At 36.5% G+C, this 14442-nt stretch overlaps 1 protein-coding gene across 3 annotated transcripts; it reads right to left on the reverse strand.

Moving 5' to 3' along the window:
• Positions 1–2982: 2982 nt before the first annotated feature.
• LOC126815501 (presenilins-associated rhomboid-like protein, mitochondrial) lies at positions 2983–14381 on the reverse strand. 3 transcript variants are annotated; one of them, XM_056098291.1, is made up of 9 exons: positions 14296–14381; positions 11742–11988; positions 9694–9834; positions 8296–8434; positions 7707–7856; positions 7500–7570; positions 6766–6876; positions 5583–5680; positions 2983–4287 (listed from the first exon to the last, which is right to left on the reverse strand). In XM_056098291.1, exons 1-9 carry the CDS (start codon positions 14367–14369, stop codon positions 4200–4202), a joined length of 1119 nt encoding a protein of 372 aa, XP_055954266.1. In that variant the 5' UTR covers positions 14370–14381; the 3' UTR covers positions 2983–4199. The 3 variants fall into 3 exon arrangements, with proteins under 3 accessions (XP_055954266.1, XP_055954267.1, XP_055954268.1); XM_056098292.1 differs by having other exon boundaries at positions 11729–11988; XM_056098293.1 differs by lacking the exon at positions 11742–11988.
• Between the last annotated feature and the right edge of the window lie 61 nt (positions 14382–14442).

A 14442-nucleotide genomic window follows, 5' to 3' on the forward strand; every position in this document is an offset into this window, starting at 1 on the left:
GGGGTTTTGTTTTCAAACTTACCGGGATTATTAGGCTAATCATAAGGCACAGTATATGCGAGTTTAAAAAAAAATCGCAGGAATGATTATTTGTAGAGTCACTGACCCTGACACCGAAAACATGTATTTAGATGGGTTTTTATTTTCAAACTTACCGGGATTATTTGGCTAATCATAAGGCGTAGTCGGGTCAAAGTTCAGTCTTGCCAATCAATTGTATTCTGAGTTATTGACCCTGAAAACTTGAAATGAATTGGAGTTTAACGTCCTACTGTTCTGCTCCTAAACTGGGCTAATGAAGACGGGCATACGCAATACAGTGTGCTATGAGGGAAATTTTGCCCGGGCAGCGGCGCTATGGCCTACTCTTATATCGAATTCCAACTGCCAAGGGATCTTTTACGTGCACGCCTATGTGTACAAGGGACCTCGGTTTTTCGACCCATCCGATCGACTAGACAGCTGGCCCTCCGTCTTGCATTACTGACAAGGGAAAACCACGCAGGAAAATCGGGATGAACTTTCTCGACCAATGCAGGGATCGAACACCCGACCTTCAGGCTAGCGATCCAGCGTTTTACCCACTTAGTCAATGAAAACTTGAAAGCCACCATTCAAAATGTTGGTTGGTTGCTATATAATGTTATCTGTCAATGTTATGTTCACTCATGTACAAGTAATTTGATATTAATATAATATCACAATTCATATCTATGTTTATATTTAAAAAACTAAATATTATTTTCGTTGATTTAGTCACGGCTTCGACATAATGACTGATCCTTATTCAGGGTAGCCTAATAGATAATTTTGCAAAGGGCTTAACATACATTATGCAAGAGCTAAATCTGCCTATTGCAGGTCTTTCTTTAGACCTGAAATGTTATCTAAATTATTAATTAGACATTATAAACTAATCCAGACCACGATCAACTCTCGGTGCCATTGCTAGCCTGCAATATTTACTGGATTAGGATCAATATCAGATAGTGAACTCAATAGGGACAATCCTACCGTAACACATCGTACGTATCACATCGCACGACAGTAGGAACGTAGAGTTTACAAATCTTTATGGACTAATCACACAATAGGCAGTAGAACGGCTAAAATGAAGTCTGTTGCACATCACGTCTGATTTATAATAAATCTTGGGGGTCGGGATGGCCCAGTGGTCTAGAGTGTTGCGCTTCAACCTCTAGATGGCCGGTCACCTCTGGCTTGCGTTTGTAGTTTCGATCCTTGGTGTGAGCCTACGTTGTTTGGAGATAGGGGCGCTTTCTCAACCTCGTGGGTTTACTCCGGGTACTCCAGTTTCTTCCCACTGGAAAGACCCCTACGGCTGGGCTAAGATTATAAAAATGAAAATAAGACAAGTTATCTGGGATATCAGGTGTGGTGGAAGCGGACGTTAAACACTAAGAACAGGTATATTTATAACATAGTCCTTTGGGTTGAATTTGTCACTTTATCTTCTGTGTAAATATGCCCTTTATAGCACCTTCGTATAAATTATGGAGGGCCAGACAAGGACAGCTGTCTAGTCCTTCGGATGAGAAGAAACCAGGGTCCCGTGTATATATTGGAATGCACATAAAAGATCCCCTGGCAGTTGGAATTCGATATAAGAGTAGGCGATAGTGCCGCTGCCAGGGCAAATGTCCCTAATAGCACACTGTATGGCGTATGCCCGTCTTCATTAGCCCAGTATAGGAGGAGAACAGTAGGACGTTAAACCCCATTTCATTTCATTTTATTTCGTATAAATCGGCAGATACATTCTGAGGTCTATATTATATGGGGTTTTATAGCTTTGGTTGCCATGAAACTTAATTCAAAGCCCATGTCTCTGATTCAGAAATATAAAATTATAGAGAGAGAGAAATGGGGTTTAACTTCTACTCGGCACAAACTAGGTCATTTTGGGACTAACAACTGGTTCAATTTTATTTCAATAATTCGCTTTAGCAGTGGGAGAAAACTGCAGGACCTACGGAAAACCCACGAGGTTGGACAGGCGATCCTACTTCTTGTCGCATACAACCGGGAATCGAAACCACACCAGTTGACTAAATGACAGACCATATGATACAACACGCACATGCTAACAATTCGTCCATCCACCCCCCACCCCACCCCTCTTTATTATAAAGTTGTCATGTGACATATCACATCAAATCTATTTATTACAAAATAATAAAGGAACAATTATAAATAAATATTTTATTCAACCTAAAAAAAAGATATTACATATGATACATGATTGTTTACAAACAATGAACGCTAACCCTAAACAAATAATCAATTATCTTTTTACACAAAAGAAAATCAATACATTTGGAAGCATCTTAAATCATTTTTTTTTATTTATTTAGCTCATCAAATGACTATCAAATGTGAAACCATTATTTTAAATCACTTTATGAAATTCATAACTTTCACAATAGTCTTGCGAATTTAAACCCAATTATAAAATTATGAAAGAGGAATTAAGGTTTAATATCATATAGTGGGTTAACATCTTGCATAGGACCTACATATTCACACTTTTTTTTAGGTTTTATATGGTTTATCAGTAGGTAATTTAAATAGAAATCCTGTAGAAGAAACACTCCACTCCTTGTCACATATACCTTCACACACCGTATTAGGCAGGGAGATGGTTATGAGAATCAATAGGAGAGACAGAATGAGGTTTAACATCCACTTGACACAAACTATGTCATTTCGGGACCAACATATGGTCCAATTTTTATTTCATTGATTCACTTGCGTGTATGGGTCTTTAGTAGTGGGAGGAAACTGGAGTGCCCGGAGAAAACCCCCGAGGTTGGACAGGCAACCATACTCGTTGTCACGTACAACCTGTGAATCGAAACCACGCCAGTTGACTCACTGACAGACCTTATGATACAGCACGTACACACTAACCATTCGGCCATCCAACCCCCCAAGAATCAAAAGGAACCAAAGTTGAAAATATTTGGCACAAGAGCTTTTATTTTTCATGCTGCATCAAAATGGAACAATTTTCAAGAATTCATCAAAATTGCTCCTTCTATTGAGTTTCTTTAAATCCAGACAATACAAAACATAGCTATTTAAACGTTATATTTAAACATACATTATACAAGAGCTGAATCTGCCTATTGCAGGTCTTTCTTTAGGCCTGAAATGTTATCTAAATTATTAATTGGACATTAAGTAACTTATCCAGACCATCATCATCTCTCGATGTCAACACTAGCCTGCGATATTTACTGGATTTGGATCCCATTTGCTGCTCAACTTTCATTCATGATTTAATCATGAAATGGATAATCAAGACTATGTCTTTTTTATCGTACCGACTTTAGTAATGATGATCAAGGCTTTGTCGAAAATTCAATTGCTAAAATCTTGGTTCAGAGTGGATCAATTTGATTGAAATTCCCTTTACATTATGTAGTTTTTAACTATTATAGTGAGAACTGCCAGCTCTTTATCTAATCTCCCATAATGTATGTTTAATATAAACATTGTAGCATACTTTAAGTGTGGAATTAGCACTATACCAGTATTCATATTATATTAGAATTAAGGTAATTTCAAATGTCCTTATATCATAAAAGTTAGAATTATGTAGTAATATTATGTGGTAATATTATGGCCTTAATTAATAATTGTTTATAGATTTATAGACAAGCAAAATAACACCTGAAACAAGAGAAATCTACATGAATTGAACTAAAGGTTAATTTGTCATATGTCATCTTCATGTCTGTTGACCAAATTTAGTAATAAGTGTTAGTCCCTACCAGAGTGCAAGGTATGGGGCATGTCTACTCCATATTTGGAATCTAGGACTGTGGTCAGTCTATGGGCAAACCATTAGGTAGTGGGGGGATAACATTCGACAGAACTCACACCGCCTGTCATATCAGCCATATACTTATTTGAGAACGAGGAAGATTAGTGACTAACGCTATAAGTTTTTATACAATAAAAGAATCTGGACTGTAGTTATAGTTTTAGTCAACGAAGTCATGGCAATGTGAAGCTTAAAGATCAAATAGTACTACAATTAGAAGAGAAGATAACCCATAATGTTTCACGTCAATGTTTTTCGCTAGAGTAATGTATTCCAGGTTGAGGGTTTAGCACTTGTTGTTGAATCTAAAATTGATTTAAAGATAATTAGTGTCTAAGTTTGGTTTTAATCATGGATTTCCTCTAAGATCATGCCAGAATTTCATCACCTCTTGCCTTTTACCCCATATTAATTCTCGTCCATAACGCATGTACCAGCTGAAAGATGGAAAAAAATTTATACAAATAAATCTATATGTCACTGTGAGTGAGCGATATTCACCATTAATGAAAGAGAGGGAGGGGAGAGGAGCAGGGAAGAGAGAGAGAGAGAGAGAGAGAGAGAGAGAGAGAAATGGGGTTTAACATCTACTCGACACAAACTAGGTCATTCTGGGACTAACATATGGTTAATTTTATTTCAATAATTCGCTTGCGTGTATGGGTCTTTAGCAGTGGGAGGAAAACGGAGGACCCAGAGAAAACCCACGAGGTTGGACACAGAGAGAGAGAGAGAGAGAGAGAGAGAGATGGGGTTTAAGTCCACTCGACACAAACTAGGTGATTTTGGGCTAACATATGGTTCAGTAGGGGTCTTTAGCAGTGGGAGGAAACTGGTGTACCTGGAGAAAACCCATGAGGTTGGACAGGCGAACCTTACTCCTTGTCACATACAACCTGGGAATCGAAACAAGGCCACATGACTCATGACAGATTCGATGATTTTAAGGTTCACCCAACCCCACATTAGGTTTCATGTAACTTTTTCTAATTTTCTGATTAGATAGATGGTCACTAGATATTGACAGGTGGCCAACAGACGGTAAATTTATGAAACAGAACACCAATATAACAATAGGAAATCAAAATGAAATGAAATGGGGTTTAACGTCCTACTTTTCTGCACCAACTGGGCTAATGAAGACAAACATACGCCATGCAGTGTGCTAACAGGGAAATTATGTCTGGACATTTACGTTACCGTCAACGATTATTTTACGTGCACGGCAATGTGTACACAGGACCTCGCATTTCTCGTCCCATCCAAAATGACTTTACACTGTCCCTTTCCAGGCCTACACCATTGACAAGGGGGAACCACGGCGGAAAATCCCAATGAACTTCCTCGGCTAACACTGGTATCGAAGACAGGACCTTCAGGTTAGCGAGCCAAAGTCTTACTCAATGGTGGTTTACCCTTGTCAGTGATGCAGGGCCTGACAAGGACAGCTGTCTAGTCGTTCGGATGGGACGAAAAACCGAGGTCCCGTGTACACATTGGCGTGCACGTAAAAGATCCATTGGCAGCTAGAATTCGATATAAGAGTAGGCCGTAGCGCCGCTGCCCAGGCAAAATTTCCCTCATAGCACAATGTATGGCGTATGCCCGTCTTCATTAGCCCAGGTTAGGAACAGAACAGTAGGACGTTAAACACCATTTCATTTCATTTCTTACTCACTGAACCACAACGACTTCCTATCTGACCATAGCTAGATGATCTACATGTACTTACATTCCAAAGAATATGCCTCCTAAATGTGCTGCATGATCAAACATTTTCCATCCCATAACAAGTCCTACTAAATCTAATAAGATAATTCCTTTCATCCCCTAAAAATATACAAAATTTAAATATTTTTGGTAAAATGTATGGATGACCAAACTGCTCTTTATTCAGTCTTCTTAAATCTCTTATGACAAATGTCTAATTTGTAAAACAAATAATGATTTTAAGATGCAGATGTTAATTTAAGAGTACAAATGTCGAAATACAACAACAAATGAAGAAATAAGATTTAAGGACTATGAATAAATAAATAGGGACTAAGAACACTGAATAAAGAGCTGTTTTGTCTTCCATAAAATGTACTAATTCATTTATACTGAAATGAAATTGGGTTTAACATCCTACCTTTCTCTACATACTGGTAGGAGAAAGAGAGGGATGGGGTTTTAACGTCTAGTCCATTCGATACATACTGGGTCATTTTGGGATTAAAATAGGGTTCAATTTTATTATTTCAATAATTCGCTTGACCCTAGGGGTCTTTAGCGAGAGAGAGAGAGAGAGAGAGAGAGAGAGATAGAGTTTAACCGACTCAAACTAGGTCATTTCAGGACTAACATATGGTTTAATTTTATTTCAATAATTTGCTTGTGCATAGGAGTCTTTAGCAGTGGGAGGAAACCGAAGACCCCGGAGAAAACCCACGAGGTTGGACAAGTGACCCTACAACCGGGGATTCGAAACCACGTCAGTTGACTCAATGACAGGCCTTATGATTCGAAACCACGCCAGCTGACTCAATGACAGGCCTTATGATACAGCACACATGTGCTAACCATTCGACCATCCACCCCCCCCAGGGGATCTTTAGCAGTGGGAGGAAACCAGAGGACCTGGACAAAACCCACGAGGTAGGACAGGTGACCCTACTCCTTGTCACGTACAACCAGGGAATCAAAACCACGCCAGTTGACTCAATGACAGTCCTTATGATACAACGTGCACACGCTAACCATTCGGCCATCCACCCCACCCCCCCTCGATGTTGGACAGGCAGTCTGAATCGCGGGGAATCAAAACAATGGCATTTAACTCAATGACAGACCTTATGATACAATGTGCATGCGCTAACCATTCAACCATCCAACCTTCCCCCCTCTGTAAAGAATGAACAGTTAGATATACTTACACTATCAGCGGAGAAAGAATGAGGTATAATATCACCAACAAAAGCTATACTAAGTCTGGAATCAGGGTAACTATAACATATTGCTCCTAATATAGCCATCAAGGCTCCCGACTACAAAATAATAATAATAATAATAGAATAGAATTTAATTAACAGATCATTTTCACAAAATTAATTAACAGATCATTTTCATAAATTTAATTAACAGATCATTTTCATAAATTTAATTAACAGATCATTTTCATAAATTGAATTAACAGATCATTTTCATAAATTTAATTTTCATAAATTGAATTAACAGATCATTTTCATAAATTGAATTAACAGATCATTTTCATAAATTGAATTTTCATAAATTGAATTTTCATAAATTGAATTAACAGATCATTTTCATAAATTGAATTTTCATAAATTGAATTAACAGATCATTTTCATAAATTGAATTAACAATTCATTTTCATAAATTGAATTAACAGATCATTTTCATAAATTTAATTAACAGATCATTTTCATAAATTTAATTAACAGATCATTTTCATAAATTTAATTTTCATAAATTTAATTAACAAATCATTTTCATAAAATTTAATTAACAGATCATTTTCATAAAATTTAATTGACAGATCATTTTCAGTTTTTTATTATGAAGGAAGGAATCAATATTATAAATTGTATATCTATAACGTCGTCCACTGATTATTCATATGATCCAATATCTATAAATAAATACTTACAGCCCCAACTGATGGAAAAAAACGTTTTCTCATAAATTTATTCAAAATACTAGTCATAGATGATACAGTTGCTGAAAAACAAAATAAAAATTGGCCTATTAAATGTGTTCCCATGAGTATATCGCATCTAGTCCATCCCTACATGGGTGAGCATGTAAAATAACCCTTGACAACTGTAATTCAAAGACAGCAAAAGTATAAACTTACCCCCACTTAAGTAAACTGCTAAGAACTGTTCCTTTCCTAATAATTGTATAGCTACACCAGCGAAAGAACATAGTACATACATATTTACTGCAAAATGCATGAAACTATGCTGACTAAATGACGAGAGAATCATCGACATAGCTGGTTTACCTAAAACAAAAATATTCATACATCATGCAAGAGCCAAATCTGCCTATTGCAGGTCTTTCTTTAGGCCTGAAATCTTATATAAACTATTAGTTAGACATTAAAAAACTTATCCAAACCATAATCAACTCTCGATGATAGATTTTCACTGTATTTGAATCCGATTTGCTGCTCAATGCTCATTGATAATGATTAAATCAAAAAATTGATAATCGAGACTATGTTTTTTATGGTACCAACTGACTTTAGTAATGATGATTGAGTTTTTATGAATTTTTAAACAAAGCTTTGACATTAAACAAATATGAAAGAAATTAGTGCTAGATTCACAAGATTAAATGATACCCAGATTACAGCGTCAAATGTCTAATTCTATAACTTTTCTCACAAATAACTCTCTTTATTTACCTTAAAATAATAATTTTGAGTAAGTTTTACAAACCTGTTGAACAAGCAAAATATCTAAGAAGAAATGAATGTAAATTAGGAGCCCGCCATAATAAAAATACAGCTAAATTACAACAAACTATACCATAAGTTAACTTCTGACCAGGTGAAATCTGATTCCATATTGAATTAACCTGTAAATAATACATCATTACTATAAAGCTAAGCTTCAGTTAAATTTAGTGGGTGATTTTATATCCCCCCACCAATACTTTGCTAGGAGGCAAATGCCGAGTGGGTGATTTTTTGTTCTCCTAACAGTCTTCTGTGTACGGAATTATCTCAATTTGAATCTAAACTAAAGTCTCATTTGTTTAGATAGAGAGAGAGAAATGGCATTAAATGTCCACTCGACACAAACTAGGTCATTTTGGGACTAACATGTTTCAATTTTATTTCAATAATGTGCTTGCACGTAGGTGTGTTTAGCAGTGGGAGGAAACTGGAGGACCCAGAGAAAATCCATGAGGTTGGACAAGCGACCCTACTCCTTGTCATGTACAAGCAGGAAATCGAAACCACACCACTTGACTCAATGGCAGGCCTTCTGATACAACATGCATACGTTAACCATACATCCACGTACCCCCCTCATCTGTTTAGATAATTATACAATGTGTGTATCATGGTATATATAAGCTTATACAGCACTTAGCAACATTATCTACTATATCACCTAAGGTGGAAGTGGATGTAAAACTCTAGAAACGAACGAATATGATTTACTCAGACTTTCTCCTTTCAATGAGATTTACCTTGGGCATTTCCCTACGACGACATTGTGTCTTACCCAAATCAAACTGGATCAGGCCTATCTCCAATGACTTCCTCTAGTAAGTTTCTTAGGAAACACTTGTCTACGATATCACCCATGGTGGAAGGGGACGTAAAACTCTAGGAACGAACGAACGAACTTAGCAACAACTATTGTTATATAGCACATTAAAAATGAAATTATAATAATAATAATAATAATGCAATCTGACTAAAATACAGATCTATATTGCGTTTCGTTTCTTAATACTTTCCATGGCCTACACTATGAAGATCTGACCAATTGTTTTGGGGCCGCGTCAGAGGTCATACGAGCGGCTTTTGACCTCTGACCTCAGACATTAGATTAACCAAACAGCATTGATGTTTCTAGTAGATTACCCACAGTTCCATGCACCTCACACTAAAATTTCGCTGTAATAGATCATTTCATTGGCTAATCCCTCACATCATCCAGAACACGTCTATGATAACAACTCTTCCAGATCCTAGTGTAGTAAAGACAAGTAAAACAAAATTTTGAACTATAAAGAAACGAAACGAAATAGGATCTGTGTTTTAATCAGATTGAATAATAATGGTATTTTGCTGTAATTGGCGATCAGAGGCTCTGACTTACATGCTCTCTAAAACCATAATTCTTAAAAGTTTTCTGAAAATGTATTTTTCGCTCTTCCGCATGGTTCATCATTTTTTTGGCATGGTATCTTATATTTTCATAATTCCATATCATAGCACCAACAAAACTGCTACCACAAGCCTGTAATTTAAATTTTTGCTTTTTAAAAAGAGACAAGATGTATAACAGGTCTGCCCCATTAAAACTTTGACTGACGATCAAATGCTGATATGTTAACACTACATTAGCAAGATATAATTATAAACAATGTGCTCACTAATCAGCAAGTCAGGGGTTCATTTAATACATGAAATGAAATGGGGTCTAACTTCCTACTGTTCTGCTCCGACTGGGCTAATGAAGACAGACATACGCCATACAGTGTGCTATGAGGGAAATGAGGCACTATGACCTACTCTTATATAGAATTCCAACTGCCAATGGATCTTTTATGTGCACGCCAATGTATACACCGGGCCTCAATAGTTCGTCTTATCCGAATGACTAGACAGCTGTCCTTGTCAGGCCCTCCATCCTGCACCACTGACATGGGGAAACCATGTTGGAAAATCTTGATGAACTTTCTCAGCCAATCCATTGATTGAACACGCGACTTCCATGCTAATGAACCAGCGTCTTACCCTCTTAGCCACCGTGGCTACATCAGGGGTTCAATCTTGGTGTTGGTCGAGAAAGTCTCCCAGAAGTGTTGATCGAGAAATTTCCCAGCATGGTTTCCTCTTGTCAGTAGGTGCAGGACAGAGGACCTGGCAAGGACAATGTCTAGTGGTTTAGACGGGATTAATATCTGGATCTTGATGAAGAGAGATATATATATTTATCAAATGTGCCTTTGAAGAAGATCTGTTCAGACACTATTTTGGTAGCCAAGTATCTCAAAGTAACAATATTGTTTTCCTTTTATAAAAAAAACAACAATGTCAAGTTTTTTGCATGGAGTTAAAACATACTATACATGGTCATCTGAATCTTATAAATTTTCCCGTTTTACAAATACAATATTAGACATGAGAGAGAGAGACAGAGACAGAGAGAGTTTAACGTCCACTCGATCACAGACTAGGTCAGTATTTCGGGACTAACATTTGGTTCAATTTTATTTCAATAATTAGTTTGCGCATCAGGGTCTTTACCAGTGGGAGGAAATCGGAGGACCGAAAGAAAACCCATGAGGTTGGACAGGCAACCCTACTCCTTGTCACATACATCCGGGGAATCAAAACCACGCCAGTTGACTCAATGACAGACCTTATGATACAACGCGCATGTGCTAACCATTCGGCCATCCAAGCCCCCAGGATAAGAAAGCTCTCATTCTTAAATAAATTAGCTGATTACTAAAATAATGATTAATAAAATAATGTTATGGACATGTACATTTTTTAGTATTTGTCAGAGCACAAGAGTGGGACGTTAAATCCCATTTTATTTCTGCATACTCAACAGTATTTTTAAAGGCTGATTAATGATAAAAAATTAATGTACTCTGGCTTGCATAGACTAATTGCTGCTTAAAATGAATTGTTTTCAAACGTTTTTTGGAGAACATGTGTGAGGTTTCGGACACAGTAAGAAATGAAATGAGATCAAATGGGGTTTAACGTCCTACTGTTCTGCTCCTATACTGAGCTAATGAAGACGGGCATACGCCATACATTGTACTATGAGGGAAATTTTGCCCGGACAGCGGACTACGGCCTACTCTTATATCGCATTCCAACTGCAAAGGGATCTTTTACGTGCATGCCAATGTGTACACAGGACCTCGGTTTTTCATCTCATCCGAATGACTAGACAGTTGTCCTTGTCAGGCCCTCCGTTCTGCATCACTGACAAGGGGGACCTACATCGGAAAATCTGGGTGAATGATACAGTAAGAGTAAGCACTTAGCTGTATATAATGTTTTTACAATATGCAAAGAAGGGACAGAAATTTACATATATCGATTGATAACATACATATTGCTACTTTAGAGAAGCACATGCACCCACAATTTAACATTAGTACTCCAACCTTCTAAACTCACTAGAACTGTAAAGCCAAATGGCCTGATAAGTTGAGAAAATCTTGATGGTTCATTTGACTCTAAGTTGTTTTGTTTTAGACGAGATATTTTTATCGTTTCTTCTCTGTTTTTTCGACTTATAAAACTTCTGTACTGCATGGAAAGATTGTCTTTTAAATTTAAACGGTTGGATTTGGGGATCTGCTTGGCTATCTGTCTTGAGGTGCTGAATTGACATCCTGTTTTTACACTTTGATTTATTCTGAGCCTAAAAGAAAATACACAAATTATTTTATAAATAATTACCCTGAACTCTAGTCTCTAATATAGGCCTAAATCTCCAAATAGAGTTCTTTGTAACACATTTGCCACCACGATATAGATAAAAATTGTGCAAAATACATTTAAAGTAGCTAAGTCTCTAACTCAATATCATCAAAAATCTTCGACATTGAAAACACGAATTATTTGTCAATTCAAATCAACATCTTGTGATCTTACAGGGAAAGGATGGGCTTCTGATATCCAATATTCAAGACAAAATAAACATTTTGTCTTTGGTACACGAATCATGTACCATAATGCGTTTCAGTGCCATTTGGAACAAGGGACTCAAAGAACGAGGCTAGACATATTCCACAAGTCATGTCAAATGGTGACGCTATATTCTTATCTGGAGAGCATGCGCAATAAATGCCATCGGTTTACACTGGAATAACCAGACGCTAAAGATTGTCTTCAATTGAGACTTCTGGCGTATTTCGCCGAACATAACTGATTAGAAATTACAGTAAAAACAGAAACGATTGAATGTAAATCAGTTTAATACATTCATATTACATTATTATATGCGTTGCGACCCATTTGTGTCAATTTCTAGATTCCAAATATTAGCGATTTAGCTCCTTTAACATTAATCACTTGTGCTCTTTGCCATATTTTTTTTTTATTGAAAATATATCTATTGTACTCAAATTTTCGTAGCTGGTTGGCCAATTCATGACTAATGCAACATCATTTTAGGCATTCTGCAAACTGAGGCACCATGAGATGCTAATTAATGTATGTAGTTAGCTATTTATTATGAAGATTTGAAGAACTATATACATGTATGGGGTTATTTTGAACAGTATTTTCTCATATAACGATTAGATTGTAGGAATCTCTTTTGAGATTTCTCTAGCTTCAAATGACAAAATTTAACATAACTATTAATAGGGGTTTCAGGTCACGTGACTTAAGCGTGAAATCTGACAGCCAGAGGCTGAAATATACCCCACTTCAATCTACGATTCTGAATTACTATTTTATGTAAATGCATTACTAGCAATTGTATTGCAATAGTTTAATATCAATCTCAATATCTGCAAAGATTCGGGCTAAAAAATTATCGAAATGTAAGCGAAATTACCGTTTGATTACATGAGACGCTCGCGGCCTGAGATTTTCCATTGCTACGACTCACTTCATTGGTGAATCCGCACCTTAGTTACCGGGGGATTTTGATATAGAACCAATCAAACGATAGATAACATTTTTGTGATTATTATGCATGTTGATACCACGTGGTCGGACAATTAGACCCGGAAAAAATGGGATTTATCTGTTTTGATGACTGAAAATTACTAAATTTCGACTAAATATAAAAAAACTTTCTTGAGGTATCATCCAGATTATAAATATTTGACATATTATCAATCAAATTATTACGATTTTAATAAATTTTAGCTGACAATAACGTGCGGATTTCAGTTTTAAAATTGGTACTAGCGATTCTGAAGGGAAAATACCGCTTATGACGTCACTCAAATATGACTGAAAAGCACTCACTTTGGTGCCATGCCACGCATTGACTGGTATAGAGCATTTTGATTACATTTTTGACGTCGATCTCGGATTTTAAAATTCCATAACTTTGGATCTAATTAGAATATTTTGATGAAATAAACAAATTATTCACAAAATATTTTTAATTTTTTTTTTCTGTCATTTGAAACTTTGACCTGAAACCCCTATATTAACTTTAAATTTAATTTGCTGTGTTGGCTCATAAAGTGGCTTTATTATAAGTTTATAGGGGCACTGTTACCTTCTGTCACTTGCCCAACATTGTATTTTGAGGAGAACAATTGTTTCCTGCTGTTAATTGAACCAAACTTTGTAGGTCTACCAAGTAAACCGAGACACCAGTAGGCCTATGGCTATATGTGCCTGACAAGGACAGCTGTCTAGTCCTTTGGATGAGACGAAAAACCGAGGTCCCGTGTATACATTGGAATGCACGTAAAAGATCCCTTGACAGTTGGAATTCGATATAAGAGTTTTCCTCATAGCACACTGTATGGCGTATGCCCGTCTTCATTAGCCCAGTATAGAAGCAGAACGTTAAACCCCATTTCATTTCATTTCATTTCACAGTCACAGTGGAATGTCAATGTACAAAAAAAGACCGATTCTGATGCAATGTACCGGTATATTAATTAATTTGTAGCTATGCACGTGCTCATTCCAGGAAACATTACAGAATATAAACCTAATGTCAGCAATTATTCGACACCGTGGGCATGTTGTTTACCTAGAAACAATAATATTCTCAAATTTGTTAAATCTATAACAGAGCAGACAACTTCTTGAAACTGAAGCTGCCATGTTGTTTTCTGGCTAAACATATTTTGGTTTACAATTTAGAACGAAACGAAAATAGATTATAGAACATATTTTT

This window comes from Patella vulgata, chromosome 1 (genome assembly GCF_932274485.2).
Source record: "Patella vulgata chromosome 1, xgPatVulg1.2, whole genome shotgun sequence".
NCBI classification, from domain to species: domain Eukaryota; kingdom Metazoa; phylum Mollusca; class Gastropoda; family Patellidae; genus Patella; species Patella vulgata.

What these genes read in the sequence shown, in the direction of transcription:
- LOC126815501 (XM_056098291.1), bottom strand. Translation starts at nt 14,369, where the DNA reads ATGGCAGCTTCAGTTTCAAGAAGTTGTCTGCTCTGTTATAGATTTAAC. An exon ending in ATTCTTTCTCCGCTGATAGT is followed by an intron (nt 5,681 to 6,765) that starts GTAAGTATATCT and finishes GTATATTTTTAG; the next exon opens with GGGATGAAAGGAATTATCTT. An exon ending in GGAGGCATATTCTTTGGAAT is followed by an intron (nt 4,288 to 5,582) that starts GTAAGTACATGT and finishes TCCATCTTTCAG; the next exon opens with CTGGTACATGCGTTATGGAC.